A 19682-nucleotide genomic window follows, 5' to 3' on the forward strand; every position below is an offset into this window, starting at 1 on the left:
GCGTGGCCGTGTGTCGGCGAGGGGGAGTTTAAAGCCGCAGCTCACCACATCGTCGGTGTCGATGCTGTCGGCGGCTGCCGAGAGGTACTCGTCGGTGGGCAGGAAGACGGTGGCGGTGAAGTTGGACTCTGCGGGGGGCAGGGGAGGGGCAGGAGGGGCAGGGGGGCCGTCAGGCCAGGGGCCAGGGGTGCGCGAGCAGGGCTGGGGTGTGGCGGGCACATGCTGGGAGGTGGTGGGCGCATCTGGCCGGTACGCGGGCACGCGGCAAGCCCGCCGCCCCTTGGCCCCCGCCACTCCTTCCTGCGACCCCTCTGCCTCGCTCCTTGCTGCCGCACTCACCATCCAGGGCGCTCTCCAGGCCGGCGGCCTGGATGAGGGACCAGACGATGGTGGTGTCGTTCTTGGAGTCGGCCAGGTCGACGATGCTGTCCCACTGGTGGCTGCCGCCAAGGGTATCGACCGCTGCAGGCGGGCAGGCGCGCGGGAGGGGCGGGAAAACGCGTGAGAGGGGGCGGCGCGGGCGCGCAAGGGACATGCCAGAGGTATCGGCGCGCGGCGGGGGGAAGCACGGCGGCATGGCGGCGGCATATGTGGTTGGGCGGAACCGGCGCCGCGCCGCGCCGCAGCCAGGGTCGGCTGTGCTTGATGCAGGAAGTGCAAAAATGAGGGGTACCCGGCCTCTTCTGGGCCGCCCCGGGTGATGGCGGGGGGTATCAGCATGCAGGTGGTTCAGTCGGACCGGCCCAGCGGCCCTCCTCCCACCCATTTGCACCGCATTCCCACCCATCCCTTGCAATCAAGGCTTGCCTGCAACAGTGCCCACCGCCAGGGCCAGGAGGAGGAGGCTGCAGAACCGCATGGTGGTGGGTGCTGGCTGGTTGCTGGGGAGGGCTGGGAGGGGCGTTGACTGGCGGTAACTTAGCCCTGGAGCAAACAGCAGCGGGTGCAGAGGGACTGGGGAATGGGAATGGGGGCTGATGAGGCGCTGTTCATCTGCCATCTTCCCCGCGTTCCCTGCTGCGAATGCTGAGCAGGCCCTGCATCGAAACATGTAGTGGAGGCTATGAACCAGCGCGATCGGGCCCGGATGCTGGGCTTTCAGAACCCATGGGTGCGATCATGCGGGGTACCAGGCCGGCGGGGGCTATACAGCGGACACACCGACGTGGCGGCATGTGGCGCATGTCTGGCACGGGCGAGCTTATGTCAAGGGTGATGTCCAGCATGCAGGGTCTCATTGAGCATTGCAGCCTCCCTGTGGTCCGAATGACCAGTCGCTGTGCTTCAGGTGGCCCTGTCAAGGTGAAAACAGCGGTTGGGATGAGCATGTGCCGCTTGTGCGGCCACAGGCATGCAACAGGCGGCAGAGGCGGGTGGCGGGCCCAGTGCCACGCCGGCGAATTGTAAGCATCAGCATGGAGGGAGATGGAGTGCGCAGCGCCAACAACGAAAACCGTGGAGCACACCCTGCCTCTCCAACGCAACACCGCAATCTGCCGATTGTGCACCAACGGGTTGCTCCAACTGCACCTCTCCGGCCGATCGCCGCTTAATCTACCTTATCTGATCAATCCAACTCCAGGGAATGAGCCTGGAGTTGTTGCCCATCTGCAATGATGCATGGCATGGCGAGGATCAATAAGACCAACTTGTGTGGGGCGGTTGTACTGCGCCAGGTACTTCGGGCAGAACCTGGGCCCCCGAATCAAAGGCTAGTGCATGCACTGAGGGCAAATCCACTGGAGTTTCACCCCTGTTTTTCGTCAACTCCACCACTCCTCTCAAAGCTTTCAGAGCTTCTGGCCTTGCTATCGGGGCTCTTCAAAACACCCGGGCCGCGCCTGCAAGCGCACTCAAGCATGTGCAGCGCCGGCATGGGCGCCCTGTACTGCGTGGCAGGCGGCGGCAGCAGGCGGCGGCACCAGGCGGTGGCTGCAGCCTGCTGATGAAGCGCCGCCAGCCCGAGACATGAGCGCAGACGCCGGCAGCAGGGCCCCTGCACGCCGCCGCCCACTGAATGTCCGGGTCGCTGTGCTGCTGGCGCTGGCGCTCGCCTTGCTGGCGGCCTCCTTCCGACTCAGCAGCACCAGCCTCGGCAGCTGCGGCGGCGCCGGAGCCACAGCCACAGCCACTCGTGCCGCCGCCACCACCTTGGCCGCCACTAGCAGCAGCAGCAGCAGTGGCTCAGGCAGCCTGCAGCCGCAGCCGTATGAGGGTGACCCCCCAGACTGCGAGCCGCCGCAGCTGGACCGAGGAGCACTGCTGGAGTATGGCTGCCAGATCGACGAGCTCGCCTGCTTCGACCAGGTGCAAGCCTGTCCGCCCGCCTGCCTGGCTGCCCGCGTGCTGGCTGGCTGCCGCCTCGTGCTGTCCATTCAAATTCAACATGTAACGGGGAAGAGGGATGCCTGCGGTGGTTTGCTGCTTGTTTGCCCCCCCCCAAAAACCTTCCGATGATGTGATGTCAGCAGCCTGAATTTTGTGCGGTACACAACACGCCTGTGCAGAACGTGATCATCCGTTACGACCTGCCCCCAGACGCCAACCTGTCTGTGCCCTGTGAGTGCGGTGCGGTGCTGGCGCTGATGCCGCCACAGGTCTGCCCTCCAGGCTACCTACAGGCCTGCTTGTTTGCCCACCTGCCTGCCTGCTCACCCTTCCTGCTGCAGATTACGACTTTGGGTGGACGCCGTCGTACGTCCCGGGCTACGGGGAGAGCTTCCCAGCAGTCAACGTGCGTGCTTTGTGCCGCTTGTGCGCTGCGCTTGTGTGCTGTGCTTGGCCTGCTGTGCCAGCCGCCGCCGCCATGTGCTGCCCCCCCGTGCAGAGCGGCGCCCCCGGCGGCCTCCAGGCGCTGCCGCTGATGCGGCGCAACTCCTCGGCCGACCGCCCCGACCTGCGGGAGCCGGCCTTCTCCCGCTGCCACGTGCCGCTCATCTGGGCCTCGCCCTGGCACCAGGCCTACGGTGCGCCTGCTGGCGCCGAGCTGGGGCTGGTGCCCCGTTGCCTTCCGTTGCCGCGGGGGCTTACATAACCACACATGTATGTATGTATGAGCGCGAGGGGGCTGCCCTGCGAAAGGAAGGAAGAACGAACCGGGTGCGGCTGTGTGCTCCATGCAGGCGAGTGGGTGCCCAACACCCTGGCGCCGCTCTGGCACATGCAGGTGTGTGGCGCCACGTGCACCACTGTACATCTGGCTGCCAGCCGGCGGCCGCCTCCCAGCTCTGCTGCCCCCTCCCCGGCCTGCTCTGCGCCCGCTCTTGGGTGGTGGCTCCTGGGGGCGCAGCTGACAAAGCATTTCACATGCATTTCCGGCACGTTGACTCTGCGCTTGGGCCGGGCGCAGGCGGAGCGCATGTTCGACCGGCGCATCCTGCTGGTGCCCGCCATTGACGGGTACGAGAAGCAGGCCTTTGTGGACCTCACCCTGGCGCCCTTCTCCACCAAGCCAGTGCGAGGGCGCAGCGGGGTGGAGGGGCGGGGAGGGAGGGGCAGCGCGGGCCGCCCGGCGCTGGCGCGGTGCAGGGCCAGGGCCAGGTGCCGTGGTGCGGTGTGTTGAGCTGATAAACAGAGGGGCCTCCCGCATCCGCCGCCTGTGCATCTGGCCCACCACGTGGCCCCCTGCTGGCTCTGCCGCCGCAGGTTGTGCCGCTGCACGAGCTGGGGTCTCGGGCCAGGGCTGCAGACCCCTCCCACCCGCGCTGCTTCCAGACGATGGTCACGTGCCAGCTGAGGGGGCTGTACTACGACAGACCATCGCCCAAATTCCAAGAGGTGAGCCGCTCCTCAGCCAGCCGCGCAGCAAGCCTCCCCTGCCGCGGTGCAGCCCTGCTACTAGTTGCAGTGCCGGCGGCCGTGCTGGCTGCAGCGGTACTTGAGTGCAGCGGCAGGCCAGCAGGCAGCAAGGCAGGCCTGCTCTGGCGCTTCGCCAGGCACCGCCAAACGCACACACACACACATAACACCTGCCCCCTCCTCCAGACCGCCGACAACGGCAGCACCTACTTCACGTTCGACCGTGACGAGCGCTGGTGGTGGTTTGAGCCTGCCCAGGCGGGGCGCAGCCTTGTGGACTACTACCGCCGAGCAGGCCAGCTGCCCGCGCAGCCCGACAGGCCACCTGGCACGCTGAATGTGAGCCGGCGGGCGGCGCTGGGTGGCCCCCCGCAGCTGCCTGCGCTGTCCGGCACGCTTGCAAATTCCAACAACAGAGCGCCGCTGGCTTTGGCTGGGAGGTGGCGCGGGGGCTCAGCTGGCCCATCTGGCCTCATACTGAAACCACAGTTGCCCGGCTTCCTTTCCAGGTGCTGGTATCCAACCGGACGGGCCTCATACGCCGCTTCATCCACCTGGACGAGTTTCTGAAGCAGTGCAACGCCTGGAAGCCGCCCGGCAAGTCGGGCTACAAGCGAGCCCGCTGCAGGTATGCGTGGGGCTGGGACTGGGGGCAGGAGCCCATTGCCTGCTGCAGGGGCGGGGCTCGGGTGGGGAAACCAGCCCTCCTTGCCACTGCCAGCACTGCCCAGTGGTAGTGGCTGGCTGGCCCGATTTCTACCCTCTCCTCCTGACATAGAAATCATGTGACTGGCTGCGCAGAGCCCACACCTTTGGGTCTGGAGCCGACGGCGCAGCGTTTCTGGAGGATGTGAGGGTGATGACTGAAACCGACATCTTCCTGACCCACCACGGCAGCGAGTGTGTGAATGGGTGAGTCGGGCTGCAGGCCTCGTGGCCGCTGTGGACAGCAACGGCTAGCCTTGCCGGTGTCTTGGGAAACAGCAGCCGTTGTGGCCGGTGCTGGGTCTGCACTAGTGCGCTGCAACCTGGCTGTACGTGCAGGTGGTTCATGCCGGCGGGGTCCTCTCTGGTGGAAGTGCGCATGAAGGGCTTCCGGGGTGCGCCCCACCTGCTGCTGCCTGGCTTGCTCGTCTGCTTCACTGCTGCTCGGTTCGCTGCACATCCGCGCCGCCAATGCCGTGATCCACAGGCTGCAGGTGCGGGCACGCCTGCCGCGCGGCGTCCCAGGCCAGCATTACCTCATCGCCGCGCCGCGCTGCGCTGCGCTGTGTAGGGAGGTGGCCGGACACCTTTGCCCGCAGCATGTTCCGTCAGGAGGATGAGCAGCTCTACTGGATGGCCCAGGTGGTGGGCAACGCCAGCTGGCGCCCCGCGCTGTGGGAGACCAAGCGTGTGACAGGTGGGCAGGCATCCGGCAGGCCCGGTTGGCTAGCCGCAGCCGCGCCTTGCTGCGCGCTGCCCCTGGCCTTGTGCTCGACGCTGTGACGTGCTCGCACTGCACCACATCACACAGTTCCTGCTGCTGTCTGAGCCGCCGTGCTGGATGCACCACCTGCTCGCTGCCTGCAGACTTTCACTACATCCAGCGGGACCGTCACACTGTGCTGCGCTGGCGCAGCCTGCGACCGCTGTTTGAGCGCATACTGAGCGTGGGACGGGACAAGGAGGCCTACCGCCAGCTGGCTTGGGACGAGGTCCGGTGGGAGATCTGAAGGAGATGCCCACGGCCGGCAGCCCCGCTGTTTGCCTCCAGAACTCCCTTACCCCAGCTTCCGGCTAGTTGTTGTTTCCAGTTGCAGTGCCTGCTCGCTGCCGAGCAGGCACAGTGCCAGCTCTGCTGGTGGACCGTTTCGGCTGTACATGTGACGCAAGGTGTTTACTGAGAAGGGTTGAGTTTTGATGCATCGAATGAGAGGAGATGGCTGGTTGGAGAAGCATTGCACGTGGCAGGAGAGGCGTTCATTTCATAGCGTGAGCGAGGCGAATGCAGGGCGGGAAAACAGCCTAGCCTGCGCTGGTGGTAAAATACGGGCATAGTAGGTGGCTGGAGGCGCCAAGGAGCAAGAGGGCAAAACTGGCCAAACAACTGGGATGTGCAGCAAAACCAAAAACGAGCAGTACAGAAACATGCAATTCAAAGACACAGGCTCGGCGTTGGTGGCCTCCACGCATTGCAATTGGGGCTGCCGATCCAGACGCTGTTGAGCAGGGGCATACGCTGTGCCCAAAGCAACCCATGCAGATAATCATTTGAGGGCAAACCACCACCTGTATAGCAGAAGGCGGCACGGCACGGGGGTGTCGGGAGGGAAGATGGGCGAAAGAGACAGTGAGCTCGTGGAGAAATTGCAGCATTGTCGTGCGACAAAAACATTTGGTGGGCTAGGTGGGCGCAGCTTAGGTGGGCCTGGGCAGCTGGCTGGCGACATCCACGGCAGCGGCATGCCAGCCAGGGCGGCGAGCTAAGTGCCATACTCTGACCGTCTGCACAAGCATGCGACGTTCCCGCCCACCACACCCATGACACTATCAGCCACCGGCAGTGCGGCACGGCATCAATGGCGGCAAAGAGAGCACCAGGCACGCAGCGGGCCGGGCAGCACCAAGTCACAGCGGCACCAACGCCAGCGCCCACACAGCTGGCGGCCGCGGGCAGGCTCACCTTCCGTAGGGCAGGCGGCGCAGGATCTCGCGGAGCAGCAGCGTGGTGGCCCCGAGCCCCACGCACACCCCCCACTCCCGGGCATCCAGCGGGTGGGTGTTGAACCACTGGCCGCCAAACTGCAGCAGGATAGGCCGGCAGGGAGGTGGGCGTGGTGGGTGGAGCGCCAGGAAACCCTAAACCCCTGAATAACCGGCTCAGGCTGGGCCGGCAACGAGCTGGTCGGAACGGGAGCAGCAGTAGCAGCGCCAGCGGCGGCGCACGTCAACGGTGGACCCCGATCCCCGCCGTGACCCCATGCAAGCCCGAGGCCTGCCCCGCAGCCTGCCCTGCCCACCTGGACGATGAGGATCTGCAGCAGCAGCTCGGAGCCCAGGATCCACTGAAACCAGCGCGCGCTGCCCAGCCCCTCCCAGGCCTGCGAGCTGTCCAGAATCTTGCGCGCATTCATCTGGTTGAAGAGCTGCAGGGCGGCGGCGGCGGCGTGGGGTGGCGCTCGGGCGGGTGAGGGGTGTGGATGGGCGGCACGCGCCAGCAGGTGGCGGCGGCGGTGGCAGCAGCACCGGCGGCAGGTTACATGACGGGATGCCGGCGGGCGGGCGCGTGGGGTGGAGGCAAGGCGGGAACAACGTCGGGCGGGCTGGCTCTGAGCAACACACACCCGCAAGCCCCAAACCATCAACCCCTAAACCTTGCGCGCCTGCATGAATACAAAGGTGTTGAACACGAGGGTGTAGTGCTCTGAGGGACCTACGACGGCGGCGTGGTCTGCAGGGGCGGGCAGGCAAGGAGCGCGGGCCAGGGCAGGAGCCTGGGAGTGAGGCGGGGTCGAGGTGGGCGGGGTCGGCAGCAGCACGGCCAGGCCTGCCAGTCGGCCGAGCGCTCGCAGTGGGGAGGAGCCGCGGGCTGGAGCCGGCATGCCCGCCGCCGCCCGGACGTGTGTGCATCCGCCAACCTTCCCCTCCTGCCACCCCGCCACCTGCCCGCCGCCACGCCCACCCAGCCATCTTGGCTCACCGGGAATGCCCAGCAGGGCAGGGGCGTAGAAGATGAGGCCGTACATGACGGCAAGCTGGTAGGCGGCCTGCCCCGCAATGTGCTTCACTGTGGGGGTGGCGGGGTCGACAAATTCGTGCTCTGCGGGGCAGAAAGGCGGTACATGCGCGTTACATCATCGGCGGCACACCATCGGCGGTGCAGCGGTACATCATCGGTGGTGCAGCACAGGGCGTGACGCGGCGGGAGAAGAAGGGACCCAGCGCAGCGGCAGCGGCCGGCGGGGCAGGCAGCAGCAGCAGCTGGCGAGGTCTGTGCAGCGGGAGCGGGAGCGGCGTGGCTGGGGTCGCGGCTGCGGCGGCGAGAGGCGCACCCTGGGAGAAAGGAGGGATGGAGAGGATGCGGGGGTCTGGGGGCTCTGTGGCTAGTGCCAGGCTGGCCAAAGAGTCCATGATCATGTTGACCCACAGCATCTGCGGGGGGGAGGAAGAAAGGAGGAGCAGAGGGCAGGAAGAAAGCAGGGATGAGGAGAGGGACGAAAAGGGAAGATGGGGAGGCGGCGCAGCAGGCAGCCGGGGATGTGTGCGGCTGCCAGCGAGCAGCCCAGGAGCGGCGGCGGCCTGCGGGCCAGACCAGAGCGCCGCCACCAGCAGGCAGCGGGCCGCCTTGCCTGCACCGCGGTCAGCGGCGACTCAGCCGCCACCACCGCCCCCGTCACAGCCGTGGCCACGGCGACCAGGTTGATGGTGAGCTGGAACTGCAGGGCGGCGGGCAGGCCAAGCAGGGGGAGAGACATGCACGGGCGGCAGGTCAGCCCGGGGGCGCAGCGTGGGCCAGCGGAGATCTCGTGCGTTCGCCGCCGATGACCCGCAGCTGCATCCCTCTCTCTGCGGCCTGGGGGGTGTGCAGGCAGGCCCACACCACACTGGCACAGCCCGATGTAGGCCCACGCAGGCCACTCTGCCACACTGGCGCACACACCCGCGCCCCGTGTCCCAGCAGGCCACACCCCGGCCACACATACCCGCCCCGCCACCCATCCCCCAACCCACCCACCCACCCCCCGCCACCCACCTGCAGGAAGCGGGTGATGTTGGCGTACACGTTGCGCCCCCACAGCACCGCGGACACGATGGAGGCGAAATTGTTGTCCAGCAGCACGATGTCGGCGGCCTCCTTGGCGGTGTCGGTGCCTGCGCGGGCGGCGGGGCGGCGCAGCGGGCGGCCGCCGGGTTGGCGTGGAGGGTGGTGGAGATGGAAAAGAGAGGGAGGGATGCAGGGACGAGGGGTACCGCACAGCAGGACGGGCGGGACGGGCAGAGGAGCTCTGGGTGGGGTGCTGGTGGGGCTGGGGTTGGGTTGGTGCCATCCCTGCCGCCCTCCCCGAGGCCCCCGGCGACCCCAGGGCCCCGCCGCCGCTCACCGACGTTCATGGCAAAGCCGACGTTGGCGGCGCGCAGTGCGGGCGCGTCGTTGGTGCCATCCCCAGTCACCGCCACCACGTCCTTGGTCAGGCTGCGCACGCCTGCGGGGGCGACAGCGCGAGCGGCGGCGGCGTCAGCAGCGGTGGCGGCGTCGGTTGGTGGTGTGTGGTGCGGAGCGGAGCTGCTTGGGTGGGGCGTGGGTGAGGCCAGTGCGCGACAGCAGGCGAAGCGTGGCAGCGGCAGCCAGCAGCACCCAGGTCCCCACACCTGTCACGATTGTGTACTTGTCGGCGGGCGTGCAGCGCGCCAGCACACGCAGGCGCGGCCAGATGGACAGAAACTCATCTGCAGGGGTGCAGGCGGCGGCGCAGGCATGCCGGACTCAGCCAGAGAGGGCCTCGACACTGATGCGGGCCGCAACAGGGAGCGCAGCAACAGGGGCCGCCGCAGGGGCGGCGCAGGGGCGTCGCATGGAGTGGGGAGGGGAGGGGCGCAGGCCCCGAGGCCCTGCCCTGCTCGCCTGCGTTGATGCTGCCATCTGGGTTGAGCACCCGCTCCCGGAACTCCGCCCCTTCCATCACCACCCCCTCGGGCAGCCCGCCGTGGCCGCATGCCTCGCCGCCGGCCTCGCCGCACGCCGGCCGGTGCGCGTCCAGGCTGCCCACAGAGGCCAGCAGGCTGCTGCGGCTGGCTAGGGAGCCCTCGCCCTTCTTCTGCTGGGGCGACACAATGCTGGAGGAGGGGTCGTCGCGGAACCAGCCCACGCCGGCGCGGGTGGCGTCCTTGGCGGCGGCGTGCGCCGCCGACCAGTCCTCCAGGCTGGCGCCCGCGGGCGGCAGGATGCCGCACTCCTGGGCGATCGCAGTGGCGGTGCCCACGTTGTCGCCTGCGCCGGGGCGGCGATGACGTCCAGGGGGGCGGTGGGCAGCAATGAAGGCCAAGCCAGCACACCCCGCCAGCAACACCCAACACCCCGTGCACACATGCACGCATACCCATACACATGGTACACATACACGAACACCACCACCACCCCGGCCGCCAACCGCGATGAGAGGCTGCCAGGACCTGGAGGAGCTGGGGGCGGCCCACCTGTCAGCATCTTGACCGTGATGCCCGAGGCCTGGCACTGCAGGATGGCGGCAGGCACCTCCTCGCGGAGCGGGTCCTCAATTCCCACCAGCGCCAGCTGCGGGAGGTGGGGTGGAAGGCGAGGGGTTAGGGACGCAGGCGAGGCAAGGATGCGGGTGTGGGTGTGGGCAAGGCTGGGGGCGGCGTGTGATGACCTCCCAGCAGTCGCCAGGCGGCGGCAGCCCCCCTCCAATGCAACCAGGCCAGGTCGACATGAAATGCTGCTGGCAAGGGTGCGGCTGGCGCGGCGACGGCGGCCATGCGCATGGGTGCATGCTGCTTCCTGGCAGCTCAGGGCGGTGTCGGCGGCAGCAGGCGGCAGGCAACCAGGCGCACCAGCGTGAGGTTGCTCTCCAGGTTGTCTGCCAGGCACAGCTTGCCGTCCCAGGGCGCCGCATCGTCGTCGCTGCCGCTGCGTGGCAGGGGTGGAGGGGCAGGTTGTGGGACAGAGAGCGGCAAGGCCGGTGCTGTCGTGAGGAACGGCCCAACGGGATGCTTGCTCAGCAAGGGAGAGAAGCAAGGAGGGAGGAAGAAAACAAGCAAAAGGAGAAGCGAGCGTGCACATCGTGCCAGCCTGGCAGCTCCCCCCAGACACAGAGGGTCCAGCCCTGCAGCCCTGCAGCCCATCCAGCTTGGCACACCTGCTGGTGCCGCGGGCATTCAGGCTGCTGGCAGTATCCCACAGCCAGCCGTGAGGGTCGCCGCCCATGGCGCCGCGCCCCGCGCCGCCGCCCTCCTCGCTGCTGCTGCTGCCCTCGGAGGTGACTCGTATCGAGGAGCCGGGCGGGGACAGCACCTCTGGCGGCAGGGTGATGTCGCGGTATGCCAGGCACAGCACGCTGCAGGGCAGGGAGCGGGAGAGAGCGGGAGGGCGTGGGCAGCAGCGGCAGCAGGGAGGCGCTCCAGCCAGGCCAGGCGTGGCGACACAGCAGCTGGCCTCCTGTTCCCTCCTGCCCTCAGGGAAACAGCACACTGCCTCCGCGACCCATCACTGCCGCGACACGAAACAGGTGGTACCAGGGCACGCCAGGAATGCTGCCTGCTGCTCCCTGCCGCCGCTCCCCGGCGGGGTGCCACAGCCCCGCCGCCTTCACAAACCCGGCGTCGGCTCACCGCTGCCCCCCCTGCGTGAAGTCGCCCAGCAGCGCCGCCTTCTCCTCATCGCCCAGCCGCCGCCGCGTGCCGTCAGGCGCCAGCACATACGAGCACCGCTCCAGCACAATCTCCGAGGCGCCCTTAGTGTAGATGCGGCACAGCGCGGAGCCGTCGGGGTGGGGGCTGCGGCGCGGCGGGAAGGAGGCGGGGGAGGCGGGCAGGGGAGCGGGGTGGGAGGCGACATGGGATGGGCGCAAGGGCAGGGGCACAGCTGCAGGGGGATGCGCCGGGTATCAGCCGGGGATGAACCGGCGAGCAACAAGCAAGCAGCTCCAAGCACAGCTGTGCCAGCCAGCCTCCGCCTCCCACCCACAGCGGCGCCCAACCCGCCCTCCACCCACACCCACCGTGTGCCCGGCGGCAGGCAGGCGGTGGTCATGCGCTTGCGCTCGCTGCTGAACGACACCTGCGCCAGCTGGCGCTGCTGGCGGCGCAGCGCGCGCGGCCGCCCGCCCAGAAGCACCCCGAGCTCCAGCAGCGCCACCTCAGTCCGGTTGCCGATGCTGCGGGTGGTGCCTGCACGCACGCGGCGGCGCGCAGTTTCGCTCGCGGCGTCGAACGAGGCTTGCGCCAGCCCAAACGCAGCCAGCCACCGTGCCGCCGAGCCATCCACGCCAGCCAAGGACCCCTACAACCACCACCCGCCCAGCCCCGCCCACCGTCGTCCTCCCGGATGATGTTGGCGGTGCTGTTGAGGGCCACGCTTTCCACCAGCAGCTGCACGATGTCTGTAGGCGTGGAGCTGCCTGCAGTGATGCTGTCCAGGATAGAGGCGCGGCTGGAGACGGGCGACGCCTCCTCGCCTCCCAGGCTGCCGCTGCTACCACTGCCGGCGCCGCCTAAAGACGCCACGCTGTCGCGGCTGAGCAGCAGCTCTGCCAGCGGCGGCAGGTCAGCGCTGCCGCTTCCGGCGCCGCTGCCGCTGCTGGCGCTGGCGCAACCGGCGCCGCTGCTGCCGCTGCTGCCGGAGGCGGCGCCCAGCCAGCGCTGCTGCTGGGCCTCGGGGCGTCGCTCGTGCCGCGTGTAGGGCTTGAGGTCGGGCAGCAGGTGCCCCGCCAGCCACAGCTTGCTCACAACCATGTCATTCTGGGTGAGCGTGCCTGCAGCACCAGGAGCGCAGGGGGCGGTTCAAGAGGCGCAGCGTGCGGCAGGCGGTCCAGCAGGCACCCAGCACGGTGCCGCCTGGTTATCTGCCGTCCAACGGCCCGACGCATGGCCCCACCACGCCCCACACCCACCCCACCACTCCCCCCACCTGTCTTGTCGCTGCACACCACAGTGGCGGTGCCCATGGTCTCTGCCGCGCTGAGGTGGCGCACCAGGTTATGGTCAGCCAGCATGCGGCGCACGCTAAAGGCGAGCGCCAGCGTCACCGCCAGCGGCAGGCCCTCGGGCACCGCCACCACCTGCGGGGGCAGGGGCAGGGGCAGGGCGCGGCACGGGGTGCGCGCAGAACGGGGAGGCAGGCGGGCGCTGCGCGGCTGCGCAGCGGGCGGGCGCGGGGCAACCTGCGGACAGCAGGCCGCTTGGCGCGGCCCCGCACTCCGGCAGGCAGCACACAGCGGTGCGCCAAAAGACACAGGGGTGCGTGGATGGGCAGGGAGGGCTCACCAGGATGGTGACGCCTGTGATGAAGAAGCGCAGGTAGTCTTGCAGGAAGGCCCAGTCCCAGGCCTGCTGCTGCAGCACAAACGTCTCCACGCTGCGGCCGGCGAGGGGGTGGTAGGGGAGCGGGGCAGCGTCAGCCGAGCATGCGCTGCCCGAGCCACGGTGCTGCCTGGAGCCTGGCAGGCCTGGTGAGATGCACTCCTAGGGGTGAAGTAATCCCTGCCCAACCGCCAACACAAGCAGGGAAGCAGCAGGAAAGCAGAAGGAAGACAGTGGCAGCTGCGCACCTGAACCGCGCCGTCATGGCCGCCCACGCCACCGCCGCCGCGCCCAACCCAAAGCGGCCTATGGAGGTGGCATACTCGGCTAGCTTGCGCTGCAGCAGCGTCTCCTCGCGCAGGCCGTCGCCGGCGCCTGGCGGTGCCGCCGCGGCCGCCGCCTTGCCATCAGCCACCATCTCGGCGATGGCGCCAGACTGTACGCAGATGCGGCGGCAGGTATGGGAGGGAGGGGCTGGGCGGCTAATGGCTGGCAGGCGCGGTGCACCGGAGCCAGCAGGCTCATGCACAGCAGAGGGAGGTAGCCTCGCAGCCCTCCCGGCCTGGGCTCCCGCCCCGCCACCTAGCTTCTGGCCTAAGCCCAGCCTCCAGCTCTGGCAGGCCCAGCCGCGCGGCCCGGTTGTAACAAGGCGGCGCACCTGGGAGTGGGGCCCTACTGCCGTGACCAGCATGCGCCCAAAGCCGCTGAGCACCTTGCTGCCGCCCAGCAGGGAGGGGCGGGCCAGCGGGTCTTTGGCCACATCATCAGACTCGCCCGTCAGGTGCGACTCATCCACCCTGCCAGAAGAAGAAGAAGCAGAGGAGGCAGTAGCAGGGCAGGGAGTTCGGTGCAGGGCGGGACGGCGTTTCGGCAGCGCAGGTGCGCGGGCAGGCCCAGGGCCCCAGCAGCAGAGCAGCCGCAGCATTGCCGCAGCGGAGCGCGGCCACGGCCGCAACAGGCCCCAGCCGGCGCCGGCAGGCCGTCGGCGGCGCCAGCGGCGCGGCGGCAGAAGCAGAAGCAGCACAGCAGCTCACTTGACGTCGCAGCCGGCCACCAGCACGCCGTCGGTGCACAGGATGTCTCCAGTCTCCACCAGCACCAAGTCACCCACCACCACCTCCGCCACAGGCAGCGCCTGCTCGCGGCCGTGACGGATGGCGCGCACCTGCGGCGCCCGCGGGGCCGTGGAGCACACGGATGCTCGCTAGATGGCTGCACGCGCACAAGCGGCCGGGCACCCAACCCAACACCGATAAACCCAGCCCATGCCCCCCGGCGTGAAGGCGCGCCCGCATCCGCCCCTCTGCGATCCAGCCCCGCCTCCCGCTTCCCATTGCAGCCATGCCCCGGCGCCCTCCCGGCCCGCTTCTCACCTTGACATCTGCTGACACCGCCTGCAGCATGCGGAACTGGCGCTCCTTCTGGTAGTTGTTCACCGCAGTGACCAGCACCACCAGCGCCACTGCGGGGCCGGGGCGGGGTGGCAGGCGCAGGGAGGCAGGTGAGAGAGACAGCGACAGCGAGGGCAGGGGGAGTGGCTGCTGTGGCGGCGAGCTAGTGCGGCCTCAGGCGCGGCAGGCAGGACAACAACAACAACACGTGGGCGCCACGCCCGGCAGCTGCAGAGACCGCGTCGTGCCTCGGCGCCGCCTGCGCCCCCCCTCACACACACACAGGCGCCGCACCTGCCGCCAGGATGGATGCGCCCTCTATCCAGCTGCTCTCGCCGCCGCTGTGCTGGTTCACCAGCACCTCCAGCCCCAGCGACAGGCAGCCCGCGCCCAGCAGCACCAGGATGGTAAAGTCCTGCAAGCGCCGCCGCCGCCGCCGCCGCCACAAACAGCAGCGTGGCTTTCAGTGGGTGCCCTCCAGTCAGCCAAAGCAATTACAAGCTAGCGGCAGCAAGCTGTCAGCAGCCACCGTGCAGCACCCCGCAGCCAGACCAAATGGGCACCCTTTGCCCCGGATAAGCAGCATCCACCCGCAGGAAAGCTGCCAGCAAGGCAGCCGGGCAGCCAGACCTGCAGCGCCTCTTGAACCAGCTCCAGAAAGGTGACCTCCCTGGGCGGCCGCACGCTGTTGCAGCCGTACCGCTGGGCGCGCTGCTCTAACTCCACCTGCGGGCAGCAAGAGAGGCGGCTAGCAGTGTGGGCAAAGGCAGGCATGGCGCAGGCTGCCGCGCGACCGCGCATCCCAGCGGCTGCTGCACCTGCATGAATGGGGGAGAACAGCACAAGCGGCTGTGCAAGCAGCAATACGCAGCAATACGCAGCAGCACCCATGGCAGCGGCGGGGGCTTGCCTGGCTTTCGCACAGCCCATCGGACAGATTGGTTCCCAGGCACGCCGCCAGCTCAGGGGCGCACGACACCACGCCGCATCGGTAGGCATCTTCTATGTGCAACTCAGTCAGCTTCTGCAGCTCCTTGATGCTCAGCTGCCGCGCCTGCCAGGCCTCCCCGCATGCGGGCACATCCACCGCACACTGCGGTGGTGCTAAGGGTGATGCCGCCGCCGCCGCCGCCGCCGTGTCGCGGCTGCCTGCTGCTGCTGATGGTCTGCCATTCTGATGGCCCTGCGGAAGCAGACCTTCCAGCTGCTCCTCGTCCAAGCTATCTCTGCTGGATGTCAGGCGGGCAGTGCAGCGCAGCGAGCGACGGCGCCCAAGCCGTGACGCCGCCACTGCCACACCCAGGCGGCGGACGAGGGGGCGGCCCACCCAGGCCGTGCGTGTACTCTGCGGCCGCTGGAGGGCGAGATGGGGCGCAGCCCACGGCTGCCGGCAGGGCAGGGTGGCGGCGTAGCCCAAGCCGCCGAGACCGTGTCCCGATCGAAGAAGCACCATTCTTGAGCCCCACCCTTTCGGCCCTAAGCCCCGCAGGCTACGACGGCGAAGGTGGCATGCAGCGGGGGAAGCGTGGGGCGGTGAAACTGGACCCGCGTGAAAACTCCGCAACCTCAGCTCAGCTTGACTTGCGGGATAGGCTTGCAGGAGTAGCTTTAAACACGAAGACAGCGTCCCGGCAACGGGTTGAGGATGACAAGGGGTCGCCGCCATCCAAGCCGCCAGCTGGGCGGCGGGACCTCCCCTATCCCCAGCAATTCACTCTATCTGTATCTTTCTCGCTCGCTCTCTCTGGCATCCATCACCACTGGCCATTGGGAGAGGCATGCCAGAACGTTACTTGGGCATGGCAGCCACAGCCGCCAGTATGGCTGCGTCAGTCAGAGCGGCTTCCTGCCCGGCACTCCCGGCTTCCGCGGGTACTGGGCTGGCGTCTGCCGCGCTTTGAGCACTACTATCGCTGTGCGTCGCCCCTCGGGGCTCTCTGCAGGTGCAAGGCAGAGGGCGGAAGCCAGGGATGCTTGCTGTGGTGCATCTGCTGACTGTCACCGGAAGCCCAACGGGGCGCCACACAGACTAGCCACCACCTTCCATGGCCGCCGTCGTGCACCCAGCACACTGCCCTTCCTCGCCGCCGTGCACCCAGCCGCACCTGAGTCCACTTCCTCCACCCCCAGCAGCTTGCCACCCATCTTGCCGATCGCCCCAGCCGCCGCCGCCACCTCGTCCTGCGGCGCCGCGCCCTTGGCAGCCACCCAGTGCCCGCCTGGGCGCACCAGCGGCAGGCAGAGCTCCGCCAGCACCCGCAGCTCAGCGACGGCACGGGCAATGGCGACGTCATGCTGCTGTCGCAGCGCAGGGTCCTGACCTGCAGGCGGGGCACACTCCGTCCAGTCAGGGCGCCTACCACCTGTGATGGCGGAGATCGAGCGAGGGCGACTGGTGTGGGGCCGACCATGGCAGCCACAGCAGCAGCGGCGGCGGCGGCACGGCGGCTCACACCTGCTTCCTCGGCGCGCCCCCAGTGCACACGCACATTGGCCAGTCCCGCCGCCTCTACCGCCGCCTCTGCAAACCTGCACCGCTTCTGGAGCGAGTCCAGCAAGGTGACCTCCCAGTCTGGCCGGGCGATGGCAAGAATGATGCCTGGCAGCCCCGCGCCGGACCCTACATCAATCAGCCTGGGCCCCGCCGCCACCCCTGCTGCAGCTTCTTGTGGCTGCGGAGTGCCTGGCCGTTGGCTGCTGCTGCTGGGAAGGCTGCCGCCGCGCTCCCACTGCTGCTCCTGCGACGCGGGCTGCTGCGGCTGCTGCGGCGGCGGCGGCGGCGGCGGCGGCGGCGGCTGCGGGTGGGTTGGAGGGTGCCGCTGCTGCGACTGCTGCTGGGCCGCCAGGCAGCGGTCCAGTGCAGGCAGCAGCGCCAGGCTGTCGTTCACGTGCCGCTCATAACACTCGCCCCGGTCTTTGATGGCTGCAGCGAACGAGGCGAGGGTGCAGGGGCAAGGGCCGCCAGGTGGGGCCGACGTCACGACACGGAACTGTTCAAGGCGCGGCACCCAGCCTTTATGAAAAATGCCGCTGGCAGCCGCAGCGCACCAGTCAGATTCATGCGTTGATTCCAGTCCAGCAGGATGTCAACAAAGGCATCGACCTGTTGCTGCTGCTCCGGCGGTAGCCCGGCATACTTTGGCGCGGCGGCGGCGGCGAGAGTGCCGGCGGCTGGAGTGCGCCGGCAGAGCAGCGGCCGTGCTGGCTGCTGAATGCCAAATTCGCGCAGGTGCACGAGGGGCAGGGTGCGAAAGACCGCAGAGCGACACGCAAAACCCGCAGCCATGGGAAAAGCCGCTGTGTTCGCTGCGGCGGGCACAGGCACGCAATCCAATATATTCACTCTATGGACGATGTGTATGCATGCATGCATGCGCGCCTGAAGGCGACTTTGTCTGCTGTGCCTGCTGCCGCAGTGCCGACAGCCGCCACCGCCCGTCATATTGCTATTAGCTCATCTCCTGCTCGAGTCTGTTGGGAAGCATTCTATACACACAGCAGCTGTCCAACACAATTTCTAAGGAATCAAAAACAGTGCAAAGTTTTGACATGTGGCCCAATGCGGCATCTCTCCTCGCTCGCCCGGCTATCGCCGCGGTTGCTGCCGCTGCTGCTCTAGCCGCTGCCACTCCTGCTGCTCTAGCTCCCTGTGCCGCCGCTGCCGCTGCAACTCCTCTTCCTGCCAGGGCGGCAGCTTGTTCTCTACCAAGCCTGCCTCCCAGATGGGCCATACCTGCGACCGCAAGCAGGTGCTCCGTTGTGTGCATGCAAGCGGTTCGAATCGTTACGAGCAGAGCGCTATGGGTGCACAAAGTTGGGCAGCAGCTGGCCACACCTTGAGGAAGACCCTGCCCCGCAGCAGCGCATACGGCACCGGCCCATAGTGCCGCGAATCGGTGGAATTGTTAAAGTTGTCTCCCTGCAATTGCAGGGCAGAGGAAGCTGCTGGGCTGCAGGAGCCCTTCAAGCGGCAACGCCAGCGGCAGCACCAGCCGGCAGCCCAGCCAGCACAAGGCCTGGCGGCGGCAGCCCACCTGCAGCCACACATGCCCGCGAGGCACCATCACTGTCCTCCCCAGGCCCAGCTTTGTGCTGCTGGGCACATACACTGCGGTGCAGGGAGACGCAAATGGCGATGAGCAGAGGCACAAGCCATCAAAGCAAGTGATGCTCCGTCTACCTCCCGTCGCCTTGCCACGCAGCGGCAACTCCCAGCCCCAGAATACCCCTCCGATGCACGTCTCCCCTGCCCGCCTGTACCCAAACTGCACTTCCCTTGCAGTTGGGCAGGCTGTCCACCAAACCAGGCTGTCAACCAAGCCCCTGGCCCTGGCCCTGCCCCCAACCCCCTCGCACCTGTGTCGCCCTCCAGGCCCAGCACCCGCTTGCACACCATGTGGCGCGGGTTCTGCATGCTGCGGGCCAGCACAACGTCGCCCACCGCCACCCGGCCGCTCCACACCGACACATGCTCCAGCAGGGCGATGTCGCCGCGCGGGTTGAAGGTGGGCATCATGCTGGGGCCCACGCACTGCCAGGGTGCGACAAGGGGGGCCAAGCAGGCAGGCAAAGGGGAAGCGGTCGTAGTGGACGGGTCTGTGCACGGCGGCCCCGGGGCAGCCAGCGAGGCAACGAAGCGGGCTCCAGCGGCCGCAGCGCGGCAGCGGCGCACGCTGCTCTGAAACGGGCTGCCGGCGCTGGGCTGCTCTTGACACAAGCGCACGCCGCAGTTGGCTACCGCGATGAGCCCGGCGCCTGCATGTGCGGCTCACCACAGTGAATTCGATGAGGTTCTCCCGCACTATGTAGATGGCGGCCACTGCCTTGGTGAAGTAAGCAGCCCTGTCAGCCAGGTCTGCTAGCAGCGGGCTGCCGCGGTAGCGCTGCCAGAAGCGGGAGCCCATGGCTGGCCGGCGGCAGGGAGGCGTTGGGAGTGGAGAGGATGGTGTGAGCGTGGCGGGGCATGCCGGGGTCAAGGCTGCTAGGACCAGGCGCCAGCCGGTGCACAGCCACAGCAGCTTGCAAGCGGCGGCAGTAGCAGCTAAAGGGCGGCACCCATTGGTAGCAACAAGCAGAGTGCCCGGCGGCTGTGGCACGGTTGAAGCGTGTCGAGTGGCGGCGGCAGCGCAGCTGAGCTCACCAGCGGGCCTGGAGCGCGGCGGTTACCGCCTGCTGCGGATGCCCACAGTTCCAAAGCCCCGGCCTGCAGCCTGGTGGTGCGAACTGGCTAGGGGGCGCAAGGCGCGAGAGCGGTGGGGCTGCGGTGCAGGGCAGCAACGATGTTGCTGCGTATTGTCGACTTGCAGGGGATGCCCGCAGCAGACGAAGAATGGGGTTTGGCGGTAGCGGGGAGTTGGCAAGCAATTGACAGCCCTGCGTCGCATGCCAAGCCAATGTGAGATGCAAGATGGGTCGATCTAGCAGTCGCATGGATTGATGCGGGCCTTTGACCCTCGTGGGTGGCAGGGCAGGCAC

At 68.1% G+C, this 19682-nt stretch overlaps 3 protein-coding genes across 3 annotated transcripts in view; 1 reads left to right on the forward strand and 2 right to left on the reverse strand.

Annotated features, from left to right (window-relative positions):
- The window catches only part of CHLNCDRAFT_137340 (expressed protein), a gene marked incomplete at both ends in the record, with an annotated part of 2087 nt that extends 861 nt beyond the window's left edge, over positions 1–1226 (reverse strand). The window contains 3 exons of the mRNA XM_005845100.1: positions 46–128; positions 340–462; positions 1166–1226. Of these exons, the coding sequence (XP_005845162.1) occupies positions 46–128; positions 340–462; positions 1166–1226 (267 nt within the window). The remainder of the gene's footprint in view (positions 1–45; positions 129–339; positions 463–1165) is intronic.
- A 742-nt stretch (positions 1227–1968) lies between these two features.
- Positions 1969–5513, forward strand: CHLNCDRAFT_137341 (hypothetical protein; the record flags this gene model as incomplete). The annotated part of the gene is made up of 13 exons (XM_005844998.1): positions 1969–2307; positions 2508–2559; positions 2670–2734; positions 2828–2966; positions 3123–3166; positions 3350–3454; positions 3646–3777; positions 3985–4137; positions 4308–4426; positions 4600–4710; positions 4843–4898; positions 5075–5200; positions 5371–5513. The coding sequence occupies 13 exons, from the start codon at positions 1969–1971 to the stop codon at positions 5511–5513; spliced, it is 1584 nt and encodes a 527-aa protein (XP_005845060.1).
- A 151-nt stretch (positions 5514–5664) lies between these two features.
- On the reverse strand, positions 5665–19111 carry CHLNCDRAFT_58678 (hypothetical protein; the record flags this gene model as incomplete). The annotated part of the gene is made up of 34 exons (XM_005845101.1): positions 5665–6285; positions 6464–6582; positions 6801–6926; positions 7155–7231; positions 7481–7600; positions 7833–7932; positions 8136–8216; positions 8534–8652; positions 8883–8984; positions 9151–9228; positions 9320–9769; positions 9976–10072; positions 10351–10426; positions 10656–10853; positions 11128–11292; positions 11517–11685; positions 11829–12269; positions 12425–12575; positions 12781–12871; positions 13065–13252; positions 13475–13613; positions 13851–13981; positions 14190–14278; positions 14502–14622; positions 14838–14933; positions 15187–15436; positions 16084–16144; positions 16313–16528; positions 16663–17130; positions 17256–17343; positions 18043–18126; positions 18242–18315; positions 18564–18738; positions 18980–19111. The coding sequence occupies 34 exons, from the start codon at positions 19109–19111 to the stop codon at positions 6264–6266; spliced, it is 5094 nt and encodes a 1697-aa protein (XP_005845163.1). The 3' UTR covers positions 5665–6263.
- Between the last annotated feature and the right edge of the window lie 571 nt (positions 19112–19682).

The sequence above is a fragment of the Chlorella variabilis genome (assembly GCF_000147415.1).
Source record: "Chlorella variabilis unplaced genomic scaffold CHLNCscaffold_19, whole genome shotgun sequence".
Classification (NCBI taxonomy): domain Eukaryota; kingdom Viridiplantae; phylum Chlorophyta; class Trebouxiophyceae; order Chlorellales; family Chlorellaceae; genus Chlorella; species Chlorella variabilis.